The following is a 25,007-nucleotide window of genomic DNA, read 5'->3' as shown; positions in this document are numbered from 1 at the left end:
TTCCTTAGTATGGCACCGGGACGTGTGTATCCTCCATCGGACAAGCCTATTGCTTTGCTTGACCTTCTACACTTTCATCTTGTTCATAACCCATATTTTCCGATCTACATCTTCCCAAACGATGACGATACTCTCACAGAAATTTCTTTCCTCGAGTTCACTCGCGCTGTCCACCGCGTCGCTCACATTGTTCGACCAAATCGCTCAGGCCAAGATGGCGAGATCGTTGCACTCATCGCAAATACGGACACGCTGCTTTATCATGCCATAGGAGCAGGTATGATTTTGGCAGATATAGTGGTAGGTCCTTACATCACTTCCTTACTGTGCTAAATCTCCCCAATTCGTATATTCAGCCTTTTTACATGTCCCCTCGTAACTCAACCCCAGCAGTGGCCAGCATGCTTCAAAAAACTGCATGTAACCGTATATTTACCATTCCCTCTGTTCATGAATCTCTCATTTCTGGCCTCGACGGCCTTGGAGGCCCAGCTCTCCAATTCCAGACTATACCTACCCTTGCTCAGGTATTTCCCAACCTTGGGAAGGAGAAATCACATTATCCTTTCGAACCTTACCCCGAAGCTGCAATAACCCCTGCGTTAGATGCTGTCTTTTTGTATCTCCACTCCTCAGGGAGCACCGGTTACCCCAAACCAATACCACTAACAAACCGCTGCCAGCTACACTGGCTTCAACAGCGTAAGTATTTGAATTTGGATCCTAGTCTATATAACCATTTGAAACCCATTTGTTTGTATCTAGCCGGTATACTGGGGTATCGTCACTATCTTCCTGATTTATGCCTAGGTTTTGCAGCTCTTCCTCCTTTTCACAGTTTAGGTAATTGTATGCAGTTGTACACGCCCCTTATATCTGTTATCACCGTTGCGCTTTACGCTCCGACTTCGTTCCACGATCCAACTGCTCCTCCAGTCATCCCGACATCAGAAAATATATTAGATAATTTGAGGAAAACGGGGGCAAATTGTATCATAGTCGTGCCATCATTTCTTGAACAATGGGCTTGGGACGAAAAAGCCGTGGAAACACTGAAGAACATGTCCCTCGTGGTGCGTCTTCCGGCAGTCCAACTGATTGTCACTTCGACGTAACATAATTGCTTGCGATCATAGCTCTATGGTGGCGGGCCTCTATCTTCCAAAGTTGGTGACGCTCTATGCGCAGCTGGCGTGTCTTTGGCTGTTCAGTATGGAACTACAGAATTCGGTGCTCCTACTCAGTTACCGGACAAAGTGCAACTTGAGAATGGTTTATGGGAATGGATGCGCTTCGGCCTGTCAGTATTGATCAGATGGGTGCATCAGGGCGATGAAACATACGAATGCCAGCTACTGGTGTGTTCCTCTCATCTACATAAATTTTTGATATCGTCCACTCACAGACAAGTCACTGTTTAGACCACTGAGAAATATCAAATGGCCGTCGAGAATATGTCGGATGTGAAAGGCTACGCAACATCTGATCTCTTTGTCAAGCATCCTACGCACGAGGGTCTCTGGAAGATGTAAGTCAACCAGTCATTTTGTTCAAAATGGACACAAAAGCCGCGGCCAACTTAACAAACTCAACTTGTATCTTTAGAATTGGCCGCACAGATGATGTACTCACTTTGGCGTCTGGTGAGAAAACCGTCCCTGCTATGATGGAAGGTATCATAAGCTCCAGCGCACATGTAAATGGAGTGATTATGTTTGGGCGAGGACGCAATCAGGTTGGGGTCTTGGTTGAGCCGAGAAGTGCTCACGTGGATCTAGCAGATAATAAAGCGATAGAAGAGTTCAGGAATCGAATATGGTGAGTAATAATCGCTTCAATTTTCTTTGACTCGAATAACGGAATTGAAAAGGTATGAAGTTGATGAAGCAAACAAAAACGCTCCTACGTTTAGCCGAATCTTTAAGGAGATGATTCTCATCACGTCTCCCGACAAACCAATGTTTCGTGTTGGAAAAGGGACGACTTCTAAAAACGCCACTCTCAAAGCATATGAAGAGGAAATTGATGCTCTGTGAGCCTTGCTTTCTATTATTCTCTCGAAGGAGTAATCATAGTGCTGATAATTATCAAAAAGGTATAGGACGGTAGAAGCTAGCACGAAAATAGGCAATAGTACGGCGCCGCCATCAGAATGGACAGTATCTACCCTCGAGCACTGGCTGAATGAACAAGCTACGGAATTGGCATTGGGTACTATCGTTGTGCCTAATATTGATCTTTTCGCGCAGGGTTTCGATAGGTGCGTTTTTGCTACCTTCGTTCATTATCCCATACACTAACGAAACACGTTATACGCATGTCTCTGCACATACCATACACGCGCATCAAATCACAGTCTGAGCGCGACATTCCTTCGTAATCGCATCATCGGAGCCATGCGATCATTTCCTGACCTTCAATTACGAGCGGCCGCAAGGCGCATCCCACACAACCTCGTTTTCGAATGCCCAAACATCAAGCTCCTAGCGGATAGAGTCGCTAAAATCGCTGGGCAACCACAAAGCCAGGTAAATGAGCAAGTAAAAGGGAGTGCTCTACATGACGCAAAAATGGAGATCGAGACCATGCTCGGGAAATATAGCGCTGAGCTACGTAGGACCAAGAAGACTAACGGCTCTCATGTTGAGTCTAGTGCTAGCACAAAAGCGGGAAGGACTGTGGTGCTCTTGACCGGATCGACAGGTGGATTGGGTTCGTACTTACTGGCTTCATTGTTGAAGAACGAAGAGGTCGCAAAAGTATATGCATTGAATCGACATTCTAAAGCAAGCAGAGTTCAGCAAAGACAGACCGCAGTATTTGAAGATCGGGAATTAGATGTGGCTTTGCTGAAGTTGGATAAACTCATATTCATCGAAGCTGACGCCACAGCTGAGCGGTGCGGACTCAATGAACAAACCTATGATCAGGTCAGCCCATTATATCCTTACCTTGAAGGGGCTATCCATTTTGAAATGCTACTGATGATGAACGCAGCTTCGGCAATCGGTGACTGTCATTATACATAGTGCATGGCGGGTAGATTTCAACCTTCCCTTGTCTTCATTTGAACCCAACGTCCGTGGAACATTCCAACTCGTCGATCTTGCATTATCATCCACTCTTCACAGCACTCCTCGATTCCTGTTTATATCATCAGTAGGATCCGCTCAAGGCTGGGATCGTAGCAGAGGTGCTTTTCCAGAGGATGTACAACTTGATGCCAGTGTGGCAGTCGGATCTGGCTATGGCGCCAGTAAGTACATCGCAGAACGGGTGCGTAACGCTTTCTTCTGGGCCTGCATCAGTGTCATAGTTAGACTTGATTGTACTCTTAGCTCGTTACTAGCAGTGGGCTCAATGCGACATCTCTTAGGCTGGGTCAGATCGCTGGAGGCCCAAATGGTGCGTGGACGTTGAGTGACTGGTTTCCGATTCTTGTTAAGTCGAGTTTGGCCCTGGGGAAATTCCCCAATATACAAGCTGTCAGTAGTAATATTTGCCTTGCTTTGATCAAGATTTTTAATGTGACGAGTTTCATCTGTAGTATGTTTCGTGGATGCCCGCAGAGAAAGTTTCTGCAGCGATTCTGGATGTAGCATTAGCAAAACATGCTCCCCCACCAGCATTGAACATAGTGCACCCTCACCCAGTCTCATGGCCAGATGTTCTGAAGCCCGTGCGCGATGCTGTGGTAGCGAAGAAGCGACTTCCAAAAGAATCATTACCTTTTGTCAGGATGAGCGAATGGGTTGCCCTGTTGGAAATGCGAGCAGAAGAAGCGACAGAATCGGACATCAATGCCATCGTTAGTTTCACTCTTTCCTCGTACCTCGGATTCTGATTGTGTTTGAGATACAGCCCGCTATCAAGCTTTTGGACTGGTTTCGTGCATTAGCTGGTGTTGATGAAGACTTGCAGCGTACTGGGCGAACAGATGTAGAAGTAGGAGGCATCGTGAAAATGGTAACTGAAAAAGCTCAGAGTATTAGCGCAACATTGAGTGGACTATCACAAATCGGACAGGCAGATGCTAAACTTTGGGTAGATTATTGGATTGCAAGAGGCTTGTTCTGATATATCTGATATACCTGTCTCAGATAAATACATAAATTGACTCAGGTTGGCGCTTCAGTTGTAAATTCGATCCTGCCCCAATATATGCTGCATCCATTAAATTGAATATGAAACAACATACCGTAGATGAAGGGTTCAATAATGTGTGAATACATCAATACCAGTAGGATCAGGAGAATGGTTAGGGATACAGGACAAGTACACTATTGCGATTGCTCAGCATACACCTGCCAAGAAAAATCATAAGTAATGATAGATATCTCAACGACGACCCCCCATACCTTTATTGTTTTATCGGCTCCACCAGTGATAAGACGTGTACCTGTCATGTCGAAAGTTGAGCAAAAGACACCCGCTTCTGCTTCGAGTGACCCAGGTTGAGGAACATCCTCGAGGTGTTGGAATGGGGTGCCTGTGTCATAATCCCAGAAAGTCAGGGTGCCATTATCACCTAAGTCGATAGACACAGATCAGAAGATTGTATTTGAGCGTATGGAAACGAAATTTACCGCCCGAGAAGAAAACTCCTTCAGCGTTTACAGACATCGTATTGATGATGGCGTTATGTCCGGGGAAGTTGAATACAAAAGTCCCTTCTGGACATTTCCACTTTTTTATGTTATTCCCACCAGCCGAGCCAGAAGCGAACGAATATTCGGTTGGATGTATGGCGAGGGCTCTCACAGACTTCTTGTGGTGGGTCAGAGTAACCATAGTCTTTCCTGCTGCAAGGTCCCATAATCTACATGTCACAAAAAAGAACTCTAGTAAAAGGAACGTGAACGATATACAGGGAGATTACGCACCGCACTGTAGAATCCATGCTACCAGTGATAACTTGAGGATCAGATTCCTGACATTTAACATCGGCGACTGTGGCAGAATGACCGGCAAGGACGTGGATCTGAGCCTTTGTTCGCATATCCCATACACGAGCAGAGGCATCTCTTCCTGCCGTGACCAATACATCAAGGGTTGGATGGAGACTGAGAGAGTAGACACCAGAAAGATGCCCATGGTAATGGCGAATAACTTTGTTAGCTTCTAGATCCCAACATTTCACCATCTATGGATCACAGCTTAAGGGTGAAAGTAAAAGCCCATCGTGTTTTAAAAGACGTACCTTGTCCTCTCCGCAGGAAAATATATAAGGGTGCCTTGACGATACCGCTAGCCCTCTCACCGTAGAGATGTGACCCGTTAGCGATAGTTTTAGTTCTCCGGATGCTAAGTCCCATATTTTAATGACACGGTCTCCTGCACCGGTCGCAAACCACTTATTGCCCGGCTCAACTGCGACGCTACGAACCCAGCCAAGATGACCAGATATGACCCGAACAAGTTTCCAAGGTGCGTGATAAGTGGGTTTTATGACACGCGTAGTTTTATGCAGCGTGAGTGCCTCGGAGAGTTTACTTGATGTACTGAATGTTGAAGGCTGAGTTCTCGGCGAGTTGTCTATTGCAGCGATCATCTGTGAAGTGCTATTCGAAGCTGAGGTAATTCCATGTTAGAGTTGTCAAATGGAGACGTGGTAAACCAGGGCTCACGTCCGGCGGTTATGGCCAATCTTTTCTCTGAGCGTCGTGCAGGACCTACAGGTCCTTGTTGTGCGAGTAAAGCGGGTGGGAGCTCCTTGCAATGTTTGTATTCGTCGTTGATCTTTACCGACAAACGTATGCGAGCACTACAAAGGAAGAAAGGTCAGATAAAGGTCTCCTGCGTAAAGAACATTAAAATTGCCTTTTCTCATCCTCTTTGTTGAGACCTTCGTCTGGGCAGGAAGCAAAAACGGCTCGCGTCCTTTTTGCACTCATTTTCAAAAGAGGCTCCAAGGGTGGTAGTGCTGATACAGATGCCATTGTTGGAGATGCCAATGGTTAGAAAGAAAGGTGGCAAGAGCAAGGTCCAAGCAAAGGTCGCTGTTGTGGTCGTCGAGCAAGAGGATGGGCGGGGCGCGCTGCTTGCGCTTGTTTACACCAAAGGGAGGGCAGACGATAAGCGTGCCACGCTCGAATCGTGTCCCATCCGTACATGTTGCACGGCTCAGCAGAGTCCCATTGCTGGTTTAGAGACTCATCTTTAGGAGAGAAGTACGCAGAAAAGACGGTTCGCAGTTTATACATCCTGTACACGTAGTTAGTAGGACTAGCCATGTCAGAAACAGCAGAGCTCAAGAAGCTCGTAAAACAACTGCAAAATTCATCCACAAATGAGGTACGATAACGGTTTCCCTTGTCATTCCCGTCAATTTCACTGACTTTATATCTCTGCTCTTTCTTATCATTAGGAAATTAGCTCTATTCTACGTATTCTCAAGAAAGAGTATCAAGTAAATGAAGCCATCTTAAGGGTAAGCAGTTCACGTCGTTTTTTTGCTGTGCCCGCCGGGCTAAAGCCGGTTAAATCACCGCAGGAGAGCAAGGCGGGGTTGGCTGTGGGCAAACTGCGTTCGCATGCAGCGAAGGAGGTTTCAGACCTAGCGAAGGAGGTCGTCAAGAAATGGAAAAATGAGGTCGAGCGAGCAAAGAACGGTGGCACTTCCAGCAAGGCGCCCAACGGCGATTCCGGTACATCTATGCCTCTAACAAGCGCCCTCAATACTCACAATCATTTCTCGCAGCAAAAGCGCGAAAAGCTTCATCTGTATCTGTTACCCCTTCAACGACATCCGTCACTCCCACGCCAGTCAGTGCAAAGGGTGAAGTGCGCACAGCCAAAGGCGATAGCATCAAAGTCCCATCAACAGGCGATAAGACGCGCGACAAATGCATGGAGCTGATATACGATGCTTTGGCTTGTGACTCGGGCGCTCGTGAGTTCTTCTTACCCAAATATCTGTCATGACTGCCATCTTAGCTGATTTTCACCTCCCACAGCCAGCGAACAAATATTAGGTCGAGCACGCGCTATCGAAAGTGCTGTGGTAGCGCAATTCAGCGGGCCCAGTGTAGAATACAAGAGCAAAATCCGAAGCTTATTCGTCAATCTGAAGGACAAGAACAACCCTGGTTTGCGGGAAAGTATTGTCAGCGGTGATCTCTCAGTAGAAAAGTTTGGCAAAATGTCCAGCGCAGTACGTATATTTATCGCTGGTTTCACTGATCCTTGATTGATCATGTCTGGTCTTTTTTATCTAGGAAATGGCATCAGAGGAAAGAAAGGCAGCTGATAACAAAATTAAGGAGGACAACTTCTTTAAATCACTGGGTGCTGCAGAACAGGAAGCTGAAACCGATGCCTTCCAGTGTGGTAGATGTAAACAGGTAAGGATCAACCATGCATGGTTAGTGCATACACCTTTAGCTGAAAATTTTCAAGCGAAAATGCCGCTATCGTCAAGCACAAACACGCAGTGCTGATGAGCCTATGACGGTATGTTATTTATGTTACTTAAGGAATGAAAGCTTGTTGATACGCAACAAATCTGCCTACCTCTCTTTCAGACCTTTGTCACGTAAGTGTACCATGACCATTCCGGGTTTTGGATTGTAGCTAACTTTAACTCATCACAATGTTCTTAGATGCGTCAACTGCGGCAACAGGTTCGTCCTAGTACATCCTCTAATTTCATTACATGGACTAACCCTCCTTACAGGTGGAAATTCTCGTAGATTACTCTCAAAATTAATACGCTCGTTCTTTATTTTTGCATCCATGTTTAATTTACTCTCTTTGTGGTTTATCTTTATCTGAGCTTATTGCCCTTCACTCATGTATACCTGAATTGCACATGTTTTCCATATTCATAACTTCTATCGACCCACGGTGGTCCTTCTCATCTCTCATAGAGCAAGTTATCGATTGAAAAATGAAAATAAACCTCGAATTTACTGAACAAGTCAAAAAATGCACATCGATGCTACTTAACTATTTCGCCGTTTATCATGTTATTGCCTCTGACAATTAGTATCTGTAACGAGTGGAATAATCTGAAGATACAAAGGTCAAATTGACGACGATATGGGACTAGATGCGGGACACAGACCTTTGGGGGAAACCACAAGACCGCGCCCTTTAGAGGCTCCACGGTAGACGGTCTCGATGATATCAATGAGCTGGTGGGATATTCAGCTAAGAAATTAGACTGGAAGGGGTAGCTTACGAACCTCTTGTTTATTATCCATGGCCCAGTTTCTAAGAGAGGGGAGTAACGGCACCGACATGGATGATGATCAGAACTGGGTCCTAGAAGCACAAAAGACAGTACGAACATCTTATTGTTATTACCCGTACCAAGATCAATCATGATATGCTTATTCCTGTCAAACCAGTGTAATGGATAAGCTGTGGGTGAGCATGATGACTGAAGGTTGCATACCGATAGAAGAACATAACCGTGCAAGGATCGTACAACTCATACATCTGCAAGACGAACGAGCGCGAGTCCATATATCAGTAAAAGCAGTTCCGAGCGAAAGATGCACCAGTCACATAAGCACCCACCTTATTGAAATCAGGAACCTCAGTGATGTCGACAAGGTAAATGACTGCAAAGTTCTGGACTTTCTCAGCGACAGAGTAGAGGGTCTCGTCCATTGTCATGCACTGGCTATCCCAGTCATGTCCAAAGCGGATGACTACAACTCTATCTTCTTCCGATTTGATGGCCTCGTCAACATGCCAGCCAGATGGTAGATGCGGAAGAAAGTACGACATTATGAATGGAAAGGCTGAGATAGACGCCGCTCACTGCGTACGCTGCACTGATTCCACAGGCCATTCGAAGGACCCCTGGAACCATGTGGGAACAGCGACTTAAAACACTACGAAGATACTGAGGAAATGTATGACGATTCCAATAAATGTGCTACAACTATGTATAGCATTTATTCCACTTTCATTACAGATTCAATGCGCGCATCTTGAACACGTTTCCTTAGATCTGTCCACATAGGAAACCCAAAAATGCAAGTGCCGACCAGGTATGCTACCTGTTCAAGAGGTAGAGCGCTGAGTTTGACTATCGAGGTAATCCCCTGACACGAGTACTCACCGTTGGGAAGAATCCCTTGACATATTTTCTACACAAAGAATACGTATACACTGCTTCAAGCAGATGTATTCCACCGAAAATTCCTAGAATGACCTTGGGCGCGAATTCGAAGCCTATTGCAGAGCTGATAGCGCGAGGAGGAGTAAAAATGACGTGGTCGCCTAGAGGACCCTTGGGAGGGAGTGTCAGGTAGAAGAAGGTCAGCACGTAGAGGCCAGACATGAATGAGCCTCTCCATGGCATTTGGAAATTCGCAAGTTGAGGAGCTTTAATCTGGAAAGTGGGGTGAGATTAGCGCAGACTGGTAACACACACCTTACCATTCCAAGACCCTCCTGCGCTTCAGCTTTCATGCCCAGCAAACGCGGCTTGACCTCTTCATAACCGGCAAGTGGAGGATCGAATTCTACTTTTACTGTTCTCTTCTCGCTGACCTCCTTGGTCTTGTAGGCGAGCGTCATACTCTGACAGAATGGAGCGCTCGAATGTCAATACCAGTGAATATAAGAAGATGCGAGAAAAGAAGTGACCTTGGAGTCGATTGCCTTCATTTCGGCGCTGGTGACGTGTTCAGTGACTTTCCCGAAGTGTTTGACATATGCCACCAGCGTGTCTGGGTGGTTGGTCATATACATGGAAAGAAAAGTGGATTTGTCTGCTACGGGATCAGACATCTTGGTGGATGGAGGTCAAGAGATAGAATTCGGATATTGAGTGGACCGCGTTTTGCGAATCATATGCAGATAACATAAGTGCGGCCGTGCGAAACTTCATCATGATGCAAGCTACTTGAAACCTAGTACTTTGAGAGATTGGAAGGTATGTTCTACTGCTCGAAAGAGGTATATGCATTGCTTGGGCGTATGATAATAACCTTGTTGCATCACCGTTGGACGTATGCAGTGGAATTATTAGAGTATTCAGGGGTGTCCTGGGTCACACCGGCTGGTTTGTTTGTTTGAGCGGAGAACTTGCGATTCAAAAGTTTGGACTGCATAATATTAAGATTAAGGTGTTTACTTTGTAAGACTAGACGACGTTTGCTCTGCTAAGCACCTCACTACAGTCTTTGTTAACATCACGATCGCCGGACATACATACTTCGGTCGTAGAATAAGATAATAAGCCAACATTTTGTTAGACAGTACTGTATGAATGTTGTTTGCAATACTTGTCATCCATTATTGCTACCCTAGGAGAGCCAAGTGAAGCTGCTTTGAAATAGAGCAGCTCCTGCTAGATTTATTTCTGAGTTGGGTCAGAGGAAGAAACAAAAGAAAGTGAATGCGATCATGTTGCCGGCATAGATGCTTCGACGCTGTGCCTCCACACCCTCTTTGCATGTTTAAGCAAATATATTGCAGATGTAGGCGTCATGCCTTCCATACGTTTCGCGGCGCCCTGTTGTTGAAATGAGAATTTGCATAGACCAAATGACGCCCAAAAATCCTCACAATGGTTGTAGGACGCACTGCAAAGAGTCGTTCGCGAACTTCCGAGCTCAGACCCCTCACTTCGTTGTAATCCATATGAGGGTCAAGAGCCAATTTCTCGTCCTGCATGAACGCCTTAAGGTCGCCTTCTTGTCGGCGAAGATGGGCAGAGTATGTACCTATGACTATGAATGAGAAAACCCAAAGGAAGATATAGGGTATATATTGATGAATTACCGTCCACACTGATTCTGGCAAGAATGTAGGGATCTAAGTCAGACAGCTCTGGCAACACCGTAGTGAGGTCGTTGATTGTTATATGAGGATATCTCAGCATGTCATATGCACTGATAATGACCTTGTTAATGAAGCAAAATAAAGGCGATGCGACTACCCACCTTCGTGCTACTCCATCACGCCTTACTTCGAATCCATGTGTCCCCCATCCCTTCCATTAAATGTTTAATATATGTCGCACTACTTTCAAGGTTTGTGCGTACCTGTGGACTCATAGATAACGACTGGAGGAGCTTAGTTCCCCTTTCAATCTCTTTCCGGACACTTTCGAAGGATGACCATCGTTCATCTGACACGATACCAGCGTTTCGACCTGAACGACATCAGTGCCAGTACGGTAGAGTATCAGAAATTATCACATACCAGTTTCCGTAAGTCGCATATCGGCGTTGTCGCTCCGGATACTCATTCGATACTCCGATCGTGAAGTGAACATGCGATCTACCATACTATCAGGAGTACAATCCAGAACGTGTGCAAAGCCCACTTACAAGGTTCCTCTGCACCCTTAACGACAAGATCATCTATCATTACTCCTACGAAGCCGTCGGCTCGGGTAATGACGAGCGGTGGGCGATTCATGGCTGCGAGTCCAGCGTTAATGCCTGCCACACACCCTTGCGCCGCAGCTTCCTCGTATCCAGTAGTTCCTGCATATATAATTAACACTTAACTTGAAATTAGCTGATGGGCTGTGTACCGTTAATTTGACCAGCAAGGAAGAGGCCCTGTCTCGACACCAGCGTTAGCAACTAGAAAAGAAAAAAACTACTCTAGCATCACCTGTATTCGTTTTGTTTGAAGAGTTGCTGCGAGTGGGCTCAACACATGAGTATACCAATATACCGAATATTATAATAAGCTCACAGTCCAATTCTCGTGGGTCAATATGGTCATATTCAACTCCGTATGCGGGTTTGACCATCTTCACGTTCTCGAGGCCAGGAATTGTACGCATCATGGGCTCTTGAATCTCTTCTGGGATACTGCATGACAATCCGTTTGGATAGATAACCTCTAATCCCCGGTTGATATCCAGACGGGAGTGAATACAGGATGCCTGCTAACCTGAATCATAGCCTTCCGGCTCTAACCAGATAGTGTGGCTATTCTTGTGCCCAAACCGCGTGATCTTTGCTTCAAGCGATGGGCAATACCGTGGGCCTACTGAATTATCAGAAAGACAGTAGCTTGCAAGAAGAGTAAATGGGCTTTACCCTTCTTTGTCTCTTGAATATGGACACTGAGGTGCATGTTATCCTTTATTAGTTGATGAGTGGCAGGCGTAGTCGCAGTCTGATAGCATTGAACTTGATTATCCTGGAAAAAGCGCCCATTAGGCATAAGGACAACGAAAGATTAGCGAATCAACCACTTACGGCGTTATCTACTGTACGATTCAAATAACTAAAGGGATACGGCAAAGGATCGCCTTCTTGCGGAACCAAGTTAGAAAAATCAATCGTGTTCTTATCGAGCCTAGCAGGAGTGCCTGTTTGGAGTCGACCAAGCTTAAATCCTGCGGTACGTAACGACGCCGAAAGTCCCACAGAGGGAGCCTCATGCATCCTACCAGCTGGGAATCTTTTCATACCTGTGATTATGTTTCAATGGTGATTTCGGGTGGAGAGCACTAAATTTATACCAATATGGATCTCCCCCGAAAGAAATGTTCCCGTACAAACTACGACCGTGGAACACTTGATAACGTCCCCGTTTTCTGATATATACAAGTCAGACCTAGGGGAACATAACGAAGTCGATGGAATGTCATACCGAGCCTGACTCCTTCGATAGAACCCCATAGGAGTGGTTTTTCTTGTTTGCATGTGTCTGATACTCCATGGTTGAATACAAGATCGAAAACACTTGCAGCTTGTATGACCAAGTTCGGGTAATTAAATATTATCTGTTGCATATGCTTTTTGTAAAGCTTGCGGTCAATCTGTGCTCTAGGACCCTATCAATGCAACTTGTGATTCAGCTAGTATTCAAATAAGCGTGATAGAGACAAACCCAAACGGCAGCGCCCTTTGAGGAGTTTAGCATCCGGAACTGTATTCCCGCCCTGTCTATATATGTATGTAAAATGAAGGATGCGTGCAAGAATTTAGTGGCTACACACCTGCTACGCGCCCAATTACACCGTCTAGGGCATCAACTTCACGGACCAGGGTGCCTTTTCCTACTCCTCCAATAGATGGGTTGCATGAGAGCTCTCCTATAGTGTCAGTCCTTTGGGTAAGCAAAAGCGTCCTTGCTCCTGTCCTTGCAGCCCCAGTAGCAGCTTCGCAGCCGGCATGACCTCCTCCTATAACACAGACTATAGATTGAACACGCCAATTGTGTGTGATAAGTGAAATTGAACTGGCTAGAGTATACAAGAAAGCAATCGCACCATCGTAATGATGCTTGCCATGGCTCAGATCACCAATGCCCCTACTTCTCAAGTGTCTTTGAAGTAACCGAGAAACTCTTGAAGCGTTCTGTGCACGAGACACTAAAAACATAGATTTGCGAAATGGGTTCGCGGTTCAAGTGGTCAGTTTCGAGCCTGTCGGAATCGGGAGTCGGAATATCTTGCCACATCCACGTGGCTTCTGTAACGGATCGGAGCATTGCAGCGATGACTTGTTCATTTTTTGTTCCTTATCATCAACCAGGAGTGTTGTATTCACACGAAGGGAGGGATGGGTGCGTACTACGACGAGATAGAAATCGAGGATATGGCTTGGGACGAAGAAAAGGGCGTGTACCACTATCCTTGCCCTTGTGGTGATCGCTTCGAGATCTCTCGGTCACAACTCGCAAATTACGAGGACGTTGCAACATGTCCAAGCTGTAGTCTTATAATCAGAGTCGTATATGATCCGGTATAGTCTGCCTCTCGATGTTCTTCTTACAGTTCTGACGATTTCCCGCATAGCTTGACTTTGAGGATGAACCTCCAGACGACGATGAAGAATCGTTGGAGGACGAAGAAGAGGAAAAGGATGACGACGATTCGAGCGATCTCGATCAGTTTGAGGATGCTTTGGATAAGCTTAACATCACCGATGACGTCGTCAACGAGAAGACTGTGCCTTTGTGATAGATATAAGAAGATATGGTGTGTTTTAGTCTGACTGACGCTGCCTGCGCTGATCAAATTTAGGATCCAAATGTATCAATATTACTTTCTACTGCCACCTAGAGAGATCTCTATTTTCTAGCCATGGGCACTATGTATCCATACAAGTCGTGACATTGGCCTCATTGTGGTCATCAGAATTGTCTCATTATTTGTTGAGTTATTCAATATCATATCTATGTTGTTGCTATATTTACCAGGTTTTTTTCCTCTTATAAGAACGACCATCTTCCTTTAGTTCCTTGAAATTAGCATCACCAGATCCATTCCGCGCAATGTCAGTGCATGTCATGGGGATGATCACGTATATTTGCATGAATCCCTACAGAGACACAGCTTTTTTACCTCGCCTGCTTCACAGAGTATCGAAGAAACGGGATAGAAATTGTTATTCTTGTACTCTAGCTGGCTTTCGTCATACTGCAGATAATAGTACTGGTTCTGATCAACATTGTCAATGGGATGGTAAGTAATCTTTCTGCACGCACGGACCCGATTGGGATGCATGATTTTAGTAATTCAGTAATTCGGTTCTCCGGCACGTTTGCTATAAACAGCCCTAGCGCCTTCAAGTTGGTAAGCCAAATCTAAGCCACGACCATGTAAAGCGAATTCCCTCCCAGATATTTCCCTTTCCTTTCTCTTCCAACCTTTTCTGGTCGCATAGTCATGTCTGAGCGTACGGCCATAGGTTTAACCAGCCCCAGCGCCGACGAAGAGCAGCCCTTGTTGGCTACACAAAAGCCACCTAGTTATCGCGACGTTCCCGTAGAGATCGACGTCGGTAGGAGTGAAAGTCCTGACGAAGAAAATACCATTGTCGTGGATGTCGGGCGTGATGTGGAACAGGAGCGGAAGAGGCATTTCCGGATTGTCGCGTTTTGGGTCGTGACCGGCGCATTGGCGCTCGTTCTCGTAGGTGTCATGGTCAAGGGAATCTTGGACTCGGACGATGTCGAAGTAAGTCGCTGTGTGTATCATGAACTGGGTTTTGGTCTTATCTATTGCTTTAGTTTGACCTTGGAAAGGCGCTGAAGAGTGCACTTGGAGGAGGACTTAGTGGTGCTGCAGGTATCTTGCTTCTGTTCTGCGCTTGCCTCACTAGCCTAACATTTACGATCACTAGCCATGGTGCTTCAGGTTTTGACACTCATGGTATGTCGATTAGCAAGGGCCTCAGATAGCTTTGTTCATCCCTTGTAGCCTCTACGGACAGTTATGAACTATCAATACCGATTCGGTGCCACCACCACTGGGGCCATCAAGACATTGTACCATGATGGAGGCTGGACACGATACTACCAAGGTCTTATCGCCGCCCTAGTACAAGGCCCCGTATCACGGTTTGGCGACACTGCCGCTAACGCTGGCATTCTTGCTCTACTCCAGTCCAATACTTACATGAACAAGCTGCCATCGCTCCTCAAGACCGTTTTCGCCTCAGTCGCAGCTGCTTGCTTTAGGATGATATTGACTCCCGTGGACACCGTCAAGACGACGATGCAAACCCAAGGCAAGGCCGGAATGGTTATCCTTCGAGCTCGTGTAAGTCTCAGTTGTCGATGGATTTGAATGTGAGACTCATATTTGATAGGTTAAAAAATACGGCATTGGTTCACTGTGGTATGGTGCATTAGCTACTGCTGCTGCCACTTTCGTTGGCCACTATCCGGTGCGCAATCTTGATCATTTAGGCGAGTTGCAAACTTACACCTTTATATCAGTGGTTTGGGACCTACAACTATCTTGATGCGAACCTCCCATCTCCCGACAACATCTTCCAAAAACTCGCACGTCAAGCATTCATCGGGTTTTGCGCCTCTGCTATATCTGATACAGTCTCTAATTCTCTACGCGTCATTAAGACGTATCGCCAAGTCAACGAGACGCGTATTGGTTACGCAGACGCTGCCCGTGCGGTTGTTGCTGTGGACGGTATAAAGGGGCTTTTTGGCCGCGGACTGAAGACCAGAATCCTCGCCAACGGTTTACAAGGCTTAATGTTTTCCATTCTCTGGAAATTGTTTTTGGATCTGTGAGTATCCTTATTTTGGTTAACTTCCCTAACGAACTTAATATGCCTCTAGGTGGAACGAGAAAACAAAATAGGAGTCTTGTTCTCTCAGGATGCTGTATCATAGTTACTTCTCCAGTGCGTCATCTTAAAGGCTATAGATACCATGGGTTCTGTGTTTCTCGGCCCAAGGGATGCATCACGATCAAAGAGGGTATACCCCAGTTCTTCATGCATTGCATCACTCCATACCAGACCGAATCCTTTCATGTTAGACATCCTACCTCACCACTTGTACAGGCTTGTGATTCACTGGTCAATATATGGGTTTGTTTCATGGGAAACGACATAATACGAGCGAATGGGACGAGATGGGACGCGAGAGATGTTTTCATACTGCTGTAGTACTTGAACGTTGAACGCTGGCAGTCCTTGTGTGAATACCGTGAATGCCGCAAAAGTATCATAACGGATTGTGGCACCTGATCATGTTTTCTCGCGTGTTGTGAAAGTTTGGTGGCTGAACGGATTGATATAGGTTCTCTGTCCGCTTTTCTCTCAGATTATGCTTTACTAACATAGACTATTGGTAGCGGTGTTTTTAAGGTCCATATGTCGTTCTCCAGCTCCAAGGCACCGGAGCACACAAATGGTACGAGTACGAATGATCGATCGCGTTCGAGTCTGACAAAAGGCCATAGAAATGATTATTCGTGGTGGTACGAATGGTGAAATGATCAGATAATCCCAATCTTTCACACCCTCATGGAATAGCGTGCTCGCCGCATCGTCTCGGTGCTGCGGAAACCATCGGCAGAACTCATTTGCATGGATGAGAATTTCGTGTCCACCTGGCCGTTGCTTATCTGGCTGATACAACAATTTGCGTCCGATGTGCTCCTTTCGCTGCCTTGATTCGACCAGATTCGACCGCACGGTGCACCTATGAATGTTTGGCTATTTGCATCTTATCGCCCAAGACCCTCGATTCTCCATCTTCAGTCTCGATCATGAGAGAATGAGAGGTCTCGTATGCTTCTAAAGCAGTAGAGGCTCCCAAAAGGGAGTCTTTTTATCGGTGATATATCTGTATGTCCTGCTTTGGTCCTTTGGTCCGACTTGCCTGTGCGCTTTAGCTTTACATATACCCTCCTACACTAGCCTCCCACCCCCTTCTCATGAGCTCGGTAGCACCTTCGCGGGACCCATCTATGTATTGCGCGCTAGTTGTTCCTCGAGGTACCTCGTGTCATGAAAACGAGGGTCACATCAATTCGGTCATATGGCGTCCTCCTTAATTATCCATGCAGCGTGCTGTTCTCGCCACTGGACTGACGCTCAACTGAACCCTTTCATAGTTCATCGTGTGCTTTTCCTGGCGCGTCTTCACAAGTTCTCAAGCGCGACAGACCGACCATGCGGATCTGCCGATAAACTGCGTTCTCTGGTCCCGTACATCTCTCTGTTTCTGAAAGCCCACGGCACTCTATTTCTATTATCTCGGGCTAACTAATTAACTGGGATCTTTCCATATGCACTTGTTTCTGCCCGAGGTGGCGGGTCAGAAATGGTCGTATGCAAAGTATAAATTGCCAGTCATTTCCGAGACAAGAATTTCCTTAGGTGCTTCCACTGTTCCTGTCCAACCTCCCCTTTCGCCGCTGCCCAGGCCTTACGAATTAAGCTATGGTTTACAGTCTCTTGACCGCCGCTTTCTCAGCTTTTGCACTCTTCAACAGTGCTACATCGGTTCCCATCGATGAATTCTCTGGTTTGGATGATACCGCTCGTAGCATCTTGAAGCGTGCTACACCTGCAGCGCCTCACTTTGTTATCTACAGCGATAAGTGGGTGTCTGGCGAGACTGGACCTCCGAACGTCACAGAGATCGCCGTGAGTCTGATCTTGTCGTGCCTCGCTCCCGCTGCTTTTCTTACTATGAATTCCTTCTTAGGGCTACAACGTCTTGTAAGGTTTTAGCATAGCCTTATCCCAAGTTAAGCGTCCTAATCGTTAATACATAGTGCCCTCTCCTTCTTGGAAGCCTACGGGTCGGCCGACCAAGCTCAGGAATGGCAAGAGCTGACGGCAGATCAGCGTACCACTATCAAGGCTCAGTACGCAGCCGCAGACATCCTCCTCATTGCCTCCGTGTTCGGTTCAACTGAGACCCCTACATCCTCTGGCTACGACCCCATCGACACCGCCAACACTGTTGCCGCCTGGATCATTGAGTACGATCTCGATGGTCTCGACATTGATTACGAGGTAATGTTGCGATTCGTTCGTGTAGATAGGTGATATCTGACATATGGATTGTGTTCATAGGACTTTGACGCCTTCGACGCTGGTACTGGTGCTGCTGAACAGTGGCTTGGAAACTTTACTACCCAGCTCCGCACACAACTTCCCCAGGGTCAATATCTCTTGACTCATGCACGTAAGTGTTTAATCCAAATGGTCGTTATTATTATGCCTTTGCTTACTTTGAGAATACAGCGGTTGCGCCTTGGTAAATCGTCTGGCCTGTTTTTGTTCACATCTGGGTATTTAATAGTCTGAACATAGGTTCTCTCCTGGCATCTGGGGTGGTGGAGGATACCTCCTCGTCGACCAGACCGTTGGCTCTATGATTGACTGGGTATGTCATTATATGATTCCCAACACGTTTCACTTATCTGACGATAACACAATTAGTACAACGTCCAAGTGAGTAACTCAGGTGCCTACTTATTGACATAACCTGACTTGTGTTTTCTTACCTGTCGCAAGTTCTACAACCGTAAGCCTCCCTATACATTCTGTGCAATACTCTTCACTCATATTTGTCTTAGAGGGGACTGATGAATACACTACATGTGACGGTCTTTTGAACAACTCTTCTAGCACCTGGCCCGAGTCTGCACTCTTCCAGATCGCCGCATCTGGCGTGTCCCTGGACAAACTCGTCATTGGCAAGCCAGCAACCACTGCCGATGCCAACAATGGTTATATGAACACAACTCTGCTTGCTCAGTGTGCTGAAGAGGCTGTTACAAGCGGATACAGTGAGTTATGCTGGTGTATCAATTCATGTGAAAATCACAATCACTGACACTTTGCGCTAAGATGGTGGTATTATGGTCTGGCAATTCCCTGATGCTGCTGCATCGTGGATTGAAGCTGTTCGTGCACTGGCTTGGCCACTCTCTTAAATGACCTAGTGCCCACATTCACCTGCATAGTCAGTATGAACTACTGATGAGCGCATACGAGAGATTACCACGAGATGCGAGATGACTATTTATTATCCATGTGTACGCATTTTACAAGGGATATACACGCTGTTTTATTTGCTGTCACCATAATGGAATGCTCTATTATAACTTCACGTGGAGGTCTCCATTTCCTGAGCATGATAACGACACAGCAATAGCTTGCAGTTTAGGTGGAGTCATACATTGATACTAAGATCTGAGATGCGAATCCCTCTCCCATACGTAAAAATACAATAGATCTTAGAATAAAATGGTCAACACAATAGCTTGTGTGTTCCACCTAGAGTTAATCAGTTCACTGCCTTCTGTGTGTTCTTCCCCAGCATCCGATTTCTGCGGCTAAACTTCCACTTTGCCTTCCTGCACGTTTCTGGTTCCATCCTTCATGTTCCGGACTAACCGCTCATCGTCAGGCCTCACACCCCAACCTTGCATAATGAAGAACAACCTTCCAAGAATATTGATAAGGAAACCTAGATTGGGCGAGAAGGTTGACATACCATCTAAGCCTGTCAGGTCGGAAAAGGTGAAACGTTATCAGCCAAATCGCTATCGCAATATTATCAGCTTTGTTGCTCATAAAATAATTAGTTTGAGTGCGCCTACTTAATTCCATATACGTGAAGAATCCTAATGCGCCGCCACTAGCACCTTTCTTGACGAAGCGCACTACATCAACCCAAAGCTTCATATCTTTGGGTGAAGGGCGCGCATTTGGGTCAAGTAAAAGCGTTAACAGAATGCGAGTGTCTGAAATGATATTCAGTCGACCACTCAAGGACAAACAGATAGTCCTATGACGTACATATTCCAATATGGCTGGGAGAGTGTTAAAAGATGACTATAATCCACTGCGGCAGAAAAGAAATACTCACAAATGTCCACTACATGCAACACCCGAGGTTCAACTGATAAGTAAGTCTGCACAACATCACAATTTCCATGTACGTACACTGTGCCTATAGCGTTCAGATACGCTGAATTTGTCATCAAAACAGACCAATCCTCAGTGGAGAAGTTTTGTAGGTACATGTTCGGTCTCTGTCAAGCAAGCAAAGCATAATCGATTAGGCTTTTCACGATATAAACGGAATGACGCACATCATATCCCTCGGGGAACAACTCCTTAGGCAAAAAGCTTAGGTCGGGTCTCTCATACCCAGTGGCAAGCACAATGATATCAGCGGCGATTTCCTCGACCCTGGGTAAGTCCTTCTGACTAGGCTTGTCAATTATCGTGCCCTTCTTCTTTTCTCTCGGTTCGTGCACCCTCCCTGTTTGTTCCTTGATGTCTTTCACGTCGCATTCCCTGACCCCACCACCGAGGCCAAGCGATTCACCACGCTCGATACGCTCGCGTACATTCGCAAGTACACCGTGACGAGTGAAACGCAATGTGTCCCCGCGTATATACACACATCGACCACGTCGGACATGCCCAAGAAACTCGTCGTTGACAACCTGATAAATGCAAAGAAGGCATATGCCGCATTTGTCAGTGAAATTTCGAGTTTCTAAGACTCGATCAAACTAAACTCACAGGTGTACCTCCAAATATGCCCTTTTCCGGTACCAAATCTTGAACACCGTGATATTGCCAGACTCGAAGGAAATTCTCCCACAAGAAGCTATTCGCATGAGCAATGTGATGAGACCGTGATTGTTGTGAAAAGCAAAGACCGGATGAAATGAAAGACCCAATCGTCATGTAGACATTGTAATTCAGTGGGGTTCATGCCGAAATCATTAGATTGACCCAAAATATGCGAGATAGCAAAATTACTTTTAAGTTTACCATAAGTGCAAAAGAGGAGTAAACGCACCTGAATGGCATTTCCCGCCCAAAGGGCTGTGCAGAGAGAAACGTGTCAAATACGATATTTCTGACAATCAAGTTTGTGAGAAAATCAATCCCCAGAAAACCCTGCCTCATGGGAAGGCAATGGTGAATTGGCAATATCATACCTTGGAATAATCCACTGTAGGGAAAATTTAACGAATGCGACAAGAGAAGTATAAATGAAACGATTAAATACCTTGTCTTCTCGCGCCAACATCACACATCGCGCAGCTCCTCGCCCTAGAGCTGTTTCCACTGCTTCGACACCGGAAGCACCACTGCCAACTACGACCACTGTCTTCCCTTTCAATACTTCTGGTGTAGCATTATCCAGTTGTGAGGAATGCAAAACTGGACCTTCGTATGTATCCTGATCCTTCGCGCGTGCTTCTTTTCCCTTAACATGAGGAGATTCACGTTGTGGATATGGCTGAATAAATGGATAATGCGCCGTCTCCTTGATTGGTGTAGTTGGCGATGCTGTTTCACTTTCATCGTGCTTAGCAGCGGTAATATTTTCGACTTTGGTAGTCTCTTCGACAAGTTCGTGCTTGCCTCGTTTTGGCTGCTTTCGGGCACCTTTGAGTCCTACGTTGCCTTTTGCCATGTTATCCTCGTCCGAGAGGTGTTGCCCTTTACGTTTCTCACTCTTGAGTCCTTCGTCTCCCGTATCCGCCTGATCCTTACTCTTCTTCGCACCTTGAGATTTACCAACGCCGTCTGGCATGCCTTCGAAGCCAACCCACTTCGGCTTACCGCAAGTTCCAATAGTCACAATCATTGCGTCGAATTTACCATCCTCACCTCCGTTGATAATCCACTGGGAGGGCGAGGCTACATATCCTTCAGGACTCTCTATCATGCTGACTTTAGTATGTGTGAGATAAAAAGACAATCCACGAGCTTACCAGTTGAGTCCGAGTCTTCACACACTCTACGAATACGTTGAACTTTTTCCACCGGAGTCTTTGGAAAATGTCAAGGAAGACTTAATTCAACCGAGAAAGTGCTTACATTCAGACGCGTCCTTGACTCAAGCCCATACTCTTTCCATATTTTTGATATCTCTATCATGAATGCAAAGCTTTAGGTACTCGCCATGTTCAAAGCTAAATCAATGGACTACGTACGATCAAGGATTTCATCTCGCTGAGGGAATGCGCGGGACCACTGCACACCAGGATGGAAGCGATAAAGCAGTGAATTCAGCTGCAGACCAGATGTTTTATTTTCGCGAGACCATATTCCACCCGGGCGATCGCTTGCTTCGTACAAGACAACATCAAAACCGTGAGCAATAGCATGGCTGAACGCACATTGGGGGTTTCGTTAGCAGCCAACCGAAACGGGTAAAACAAGAACTGACGCAGCGGAAGACACGCCAGTCAGGCCTGCACCTATGACTGCGATGCGAGCATAAGGATGTTTGATCTCTTTTGGAGGAAAACGAGGTTTGAATAGAAGGATGATGACACTCTGGATTGTGAGATAAAAGAGATGTAATAGGAGGCTGAAGGGAGTGAAGATGTTGAAAAGCCAAGTTTTGATGAATTCGACGGTGGTTTTTGATGTCGACGACGAACGTGGTTGTTTCGTAGGCATAGTAAGATGGTGGGGAATCATGGGATAGGAATCATGTCGAGAGGGGCATTTAAGAGAATGGCTGAGTCTGCACTTGCTGTGACGTCATTGCTTCAGACGCGTCATGGAGCTACCTCACCATCATCAATCGTTGGACATTATCACAGTATAAGAGGCCATGCAGAAACAAACGAAGTATCCTGACATTCCCTAGACTTACCGCATACAACTCATCGCTTCTTCGTTATGCAGAACCCAAAGGACGAGATAGCAGGCATTGTCGGTGTCCTCACCTCTACCGTCGACCGCAAGCTCCTTCGCGATACGATCAAGAACAACTTCACAGAGGATGCCTCCATCGACCACCCACTCTGTATTATCAAGTCCAGCGCAGGCTCGCGCCAGAAACTACTTGGTGCATACGAGTGGTACAGAATTCTCAGTCCACACACCAAGAGTCGCGTAGAGAGCGTAGGTGAGCACCCACTCACCACAGCATGAGCGCTCCCAAAGAAAGGAGATACCCCTCCCCGAAACAGTGTATGACGATAAATTGGACGTCCTTATCGTTGAAGTCGTTCAATCCATCCACATTCGCTTCGTGCCGTTTAAACCAGTGCCTGGCCGGTGAGTAAGAGATACAACAGCATACATGACCATATTCGCGCTGATACCCCGATGATCACAGTCTGATTGTGCGTCTTCTACTTCAAAGGGAAGGGGGGAAACATTATATCCACCACCAGGAAGACTACATCCACCCAAACGTGGGCGTTCCATCGACAACGCTCTGTTTTGATTTGACGTGCTAACGTGACCGTCCAGCAAATAGCCAATTTCATTTTACCTCCTATCTCTCCGATAGTCACGGTGACAATGGTGGCTGGAGGTATTGCCTCTGACCTCGCCGCGCGCATTTTTTTAGGTCTGGGGTTTGGACCTAAAGAATGGACGAATATCAACTAGAGATGATCAATCGGTGCAGATGCGCAGAAGATGGACGGTAAGACTAGGAAATAGTTGCAGCTGACAACCCTTCCTTTCTAAATTATCGGTGTCTAAATTATCGGTGAGCATATGGATTCCTGTATTGTTATTCGAGTAGACCTGTAGCTATAGACCTCCCGTATGTTATTCAAGTTAGGTATTAGATATTCAATGTAGACGAACCGTAGCATAGCACTGTACTAGTAACATGGTTGTCCTGTCACAGCAGCACTGAGGAATTACATTATTATAACTGCAACCGATACTTTACATAGAGCTGGAGGCTAGAGTCCAAGGCTCCATCAAATGCCACCGAATCACTACACCCAGATATGATGTCATATGTCCGAGACCACCACATAAACGCTCACCTTGAACCACGACCTAAGAACATCGCCGCCATGCAAAACCCCAAAGAAGATATCGTGCCAGTCATCCGCACCCTCACTTCCACCGTCTCCGCTCCCTCCCTCGCCCACACCATAACCACCAACTTCACTCCAGACGCCTCCTTCCGCCATCCACTTTGCTGCGTCGAGGTACGCCCAGGCTCCCGCGAGGACATACTTGGCATATACGAATGGTACCGCATCATGAGCCCAAAGACGAAGAGTGAGGTACTCAGTGTCAGTACGTTGAACAAAATAACGAACGAGCATATCGCAATGTACCAGCTGATTATTCGCGATAGTCTATGATCCTGACCTGAACGTGCTTATCATAGAGGTGGTGCAGTACTTCCACCTCCGCTTCACGCCCTTCGAAGCTGCTCCCTCTCAGTGAATATATCAATCTGTCCAGCACATTCGAAGTGTACTCATGTCACGTCTACAGCCTTATGATCCGTCTCAGCCTCATAGAAAAGGAAGGAAAGTATTACATAGCTCACCAAGAGGATTTCTTCCACCCCACCGTAATGCACCTCTTCTACCGCCTAATCCGTACGACCCGACTGACTGATGTATGGCAGGACATCACCAATCTCGTGATACCCCCACTGACTCCACTGATCAAATTCGGGCTCGTCACGGCGGCCTTCGTCTCAAATGTCAATGCACGGATTTTCCAGTTCCTTGGGCTGAGTGAGTCGCGTGATGGCGGAGGGTTGCAAGGAAAAATCGAAGATGGGATAGACGGCAGTGCAGCCAGAGAGGGAGATGGGCATACGGAGGACGGACGCGTGGGGTAGGATGAATAGTTACAAATGGAAACGACGTATTGAAACGATACCAGGATAAGCAGTAGTCATATCAGACTTCATCCTTCACATTGAAATTTTCTCGACTGATGCTGTAATTTAGCTTTATACCTTGGATGAGTCGGGGAAAACGCAATGAATCGTTGAAAGAGGCAATATAGCACATACTAATAATTTCGGTTTGGTTGAGTACAACT

At 46.3% G+C, this 25,007-nt stretch overlaps 13 protein-coding genes across 13 annotated transcripts; 7 read left to right on the top strand and 6 right to left on the bottom strand.

The window, feature by feature from the left end:
- Positions 1-2: 2 nt before the first annotated feature.
- Positions 3-4,190, top strand: nps9 (putative non-ribosomal peptide synthetase; the record flags this gene model as incomplete). The annotated part of the gene is made up of 12 exons (XM_007320484.1): positions 3-702; positions 820-1,073; positions 1,137-1,358; positions 1,422-1,528; positions 1,606-1,818; positions 1,871-2,032; positions 2,102-2,260; positions 2,357-2,930; positions 2,998-3,276; positions 3,339-3,485; positions 3,548-3,808; positions 3,862-4,190. 12 exons carry the CDS (start codon positions 366-368, stop codon positions 4,075-4,077), a joined length of 2,931 nt encoding a protein of 976 aa, XP_007320546.1.
- SERLADRAFT_472269 (uncharacterized protein) lies at positions 4,147-6,013 on the bottom strand (the record flags this gene model as incomplete). The annotated part of the gene is made up of 7 exons (XM_007320483.1): positions 4,147-4,304; positions 4,359-4,528; positions 4,587-4,819; positions 4,884-5,143; positions 5,201-5,571; positions 5,628-5,764; positions 5,821-6,013. 7 exons carry the CDS (start codon positions 5,937-5,939, stop codon positions 4,281-4,283), a joined length of 1,314 nt encoding a protein of 437 aa, XP_007320545.1.
- Positions 6,014-6,096: 83 nt separating this feature from the next.
- Positions 6,097-7,832, top strand: SERLADRAFT_472264 (uncharacterized protein; the record flags this gene model as incomplete). Its single annotated transcript, XM_007320482.1, has 10 exons — positions 6,097-6,294; positions 6,368-6,430; positions 6,494-6,647; positions 6,701-6,892; positions 6,957-7,153; positions 7,218-7,343; positions 7,399-7,452; positions 7,524-7,534; positions 7,602-7,622; positions 7,676-7,832. The coding sequence occupies 10 exons, from the start codon at positions 6,232-6,234 to the stop codon at positions 7,689-7,691; spliced, it is 897 nt and encodes a 298-aa protein (XP_007320544.1).
- Positions 7,833-7,863: 31 nt separating this feature from the next.
- On the bottom strand, positions 7,864-8,767 carry SERLADRAFT_472259 (uncharacterized protein; the record flags this gene model as incomplete). Its single annotated transcript, XM_007320481.1, has 6 exons — positions 7,864-8,009; positions 8,066-8,135; positions 8,187-8,214; positions 8,292-8,339; positions 8,399-8,442; positions 8,524-8,767. 6 exons carry the CDS (start codon positions 8,734-8,736, stop codon positions 7,984-7,986), a joined length of 429 nt encoding a protein of 142 aa, XP_007320543.1.
- Positions 8,768-8,853: 86 nt separating this feature from the next.
- Positions 8,854-9,968, bottom strand: SERLADRAFT_472256 (uncharacterized protein; the record flags this gene model as incomplete). Its single annotated transcript, XM_007320480.1, has 4 exons — positions 8,854-9,011; positions 9,074-9,346; positions 9,394-9,537; positions 9,604-9,968. 4 exons carry the CDS (start codon positions 9,745-9,747, stop codon positions 8,907-8,909), a joined length of 666 nt encoding a protein of 221 aa, XP_007320542.1.
- A 90-nt stretch (positions 9,969-10,058) lies between these two features.
- SERLADRAFT_450931 (uncharacterized protein) lies at positions 10,059-13,347 on the bottom strand (the record flags this gene model as incomplete). The annotated part of the gene is made up of 18 exons (XM_007320479.1): positions 10,059-10,474; positions 10,528-10,685; positions 10,744-10,853; positions 10,905-10,954; positions 11,007-11,116; positions 11,167-11,244; positions 11,295-11,453; positions 11,504-11,531; positions 11,587-11,612; positions 11,671-11,820; positions 11,872-11,967; positions 12,021-12,123; positions 12,183-12,397; positions 12,449-12,523; positions 12,580-12,763; positions 12,820-12,875; positions 12,929-13,126; positions 13,202-13,347. The coding sequence occupies 18 exons, from the start codon at positions 13,311-13,313 to the stop codon at positions 10,364-10,366; spliced, it is 2,019 nt and encodes a 672-aa protein (XP_007320541.1).
- Positions 13,348-13,499: 152 nt separating this feature from the next.
- SERLADRAFT_340844 (uncharacterized protein) lies at positions 13,500-13,750 on the top strand (the record flags this gene model as incomplete). The annotated part of the gene is made up of 2 exons (XM_007320478.1): positions 13,500-13,676; positions 13,730-13,750. Coding segments are annotated over 2 exons (198 nt in total), but the record flags the coding sequence as incomplete, so codon positions are not given.
- Positions 13,751-14,511: 761 nt separating this feature from the next.
- On the top strand, positions 14,512-16,332 carry SERLADRAFT_472243 (uncharacterized protein; the record flags this gene model as incomplete). The annotated part of the gene is made up of 8 exons (XM_007320477.1): positions 14,512-14,893; positions 14,947-15,004; positions 15,060-15,088; positions 15,137-15,478; positions 15,528-15,605; positions 15,658-15,968; positions 16,021-16,085; positions 16,248-16,332. 7 exons carry the CDS (start codon positions 14,603-14,605, stop codon positions 16,040-16,042), a joined length of 1,131 nt encoding a protein of 376 aa, XP_007320539.1.
- A 1,296-nt stretch (positions 16,333-17,628) lies between these two features.
- On the top strand, positions 17,629-19,315 carry SERLADRAFT_472240 (glycoside hydrolase family 18 protein; the record flags this gene model as incomplete). The annotated part of the gene is made up of 10 exons (XM_007320476.1): positions 17,629-17,840; positions 17,902-17,915; positions 17,972-18,215; positions 18,276-18,387; positions 18,447-18,459; positions 18,516-18,588; positions 18,645-18,656; positions 18,720-18,729; positions 18,782-18,994; positions 19,056-19,315. 10 exons carry the CDS (start codon positions 17,634-17,636, stop codon positions 19,139-19,141), a joined length of 984 nt encoding a protein of 327 aa, XP_007320538.1.
- Positions 19,316-19,332: 17 nt separating this feature from the next.
- On the bottom strand, positions 19,333-22,661 carry SERLADRAFT_416676 (uncharacterized protein; the record flags this gene model as incomplete). The annotated part of the gene is made up of 15 exons (XM_007320475.1): positions 19,333-19,652; positions 19,705-19,753; positions 19,811-19,954; positions 20,010-20,023; positions 20,080-20,088; positions 20,157-20,245; positions 20,306-20,665; positions 20,745-20,832; positions 21,028-21,087; positions 21,170-21,183; positions 21,241-21,899; positions 21,953-22,010; positions 22,059-22,111; positions 22,175-22,350; positions 22,411-22,661. The coding sequence occupies 15 exons, from the start codon at positions 22,644-22,646 to the stop codon at positions 19,544-19,546; spliced, it is 2,118 nt and encodes a 705-aa protein (XP_007320537.1).
- An 81-nt stretch (positions 22,662-22,742) lies between these two features.
- On the top strand, positions 22,743-23,222 carry SERLADRAFT_394540 (uncharacterized protein; the record flags this gene model as incomplete). Its single annotated transcript, XM_007320474.1, has 1 exon — positions 22,743-23,222. One exon carries the CDS (start codon positions 22,872-22,874, stop codon positions 23,124-23,126), a length of 255 nt encoding a protein of 84 aa, XP_007320536.1.
- On the bottom strand, positions 23,206-23,839 carry SERLADRAFT_394536 (uncharacterized protein; the record flags this gene model as incomplete). The annotated part of the gene is made up of 2 exons (XM_007320473.1): positions 23,206-23,252; positions 23,314-23,839. One exon carries the CDS (start codon positions 23,540-23,542, stop codon positions 23,330-23,332), a length of 213 nt encoding a protein of 70 aa, XP_007320535.1.
- Positions 23,840-23,986: 147 nt separating this feature from the next.
- SERLADRAFT_472227 (uncharacterized protein) lies at positions 23,987-24,963 on the top strand (the record flags this gene model as incomplete). The annotated part of the gene is made up of 4 exons (XM_007320472.1): positions 23,987-24,242; positions 24,304-24,391; positions 24,447-24,525; positions 24,583-24,963. 4 exons carry the CDS (start codon positions 24,014-24,016, stop codon positions 24,799-24,801), a joined length of 615 nt encoding a protein of 204 aa, XP_007320534.1.
- Positions 24,964-25,007: the final 44 nt, after the last annotated feature.

This window comes from Serpula lacrymans (genome assembly GCF_000218685.1).
Source record: "Serpula lacrymans var. lacrymans S7.9 unplaced genomic scaffold SERLAscaffold_9, whole genome shotgun sequence".
Lineage (NCBI taxonomy): Eukaryota > Fungi > Basidiomycota > Agaricomycetes > Boletales > Serpulaceae > Serpula > Serpula lacrymans.
The sequence above is the reverse complement of the archived record's forward strand: the minus strand, read 5'-3'. Positions and strand labels throughout refer to the sequence as shown.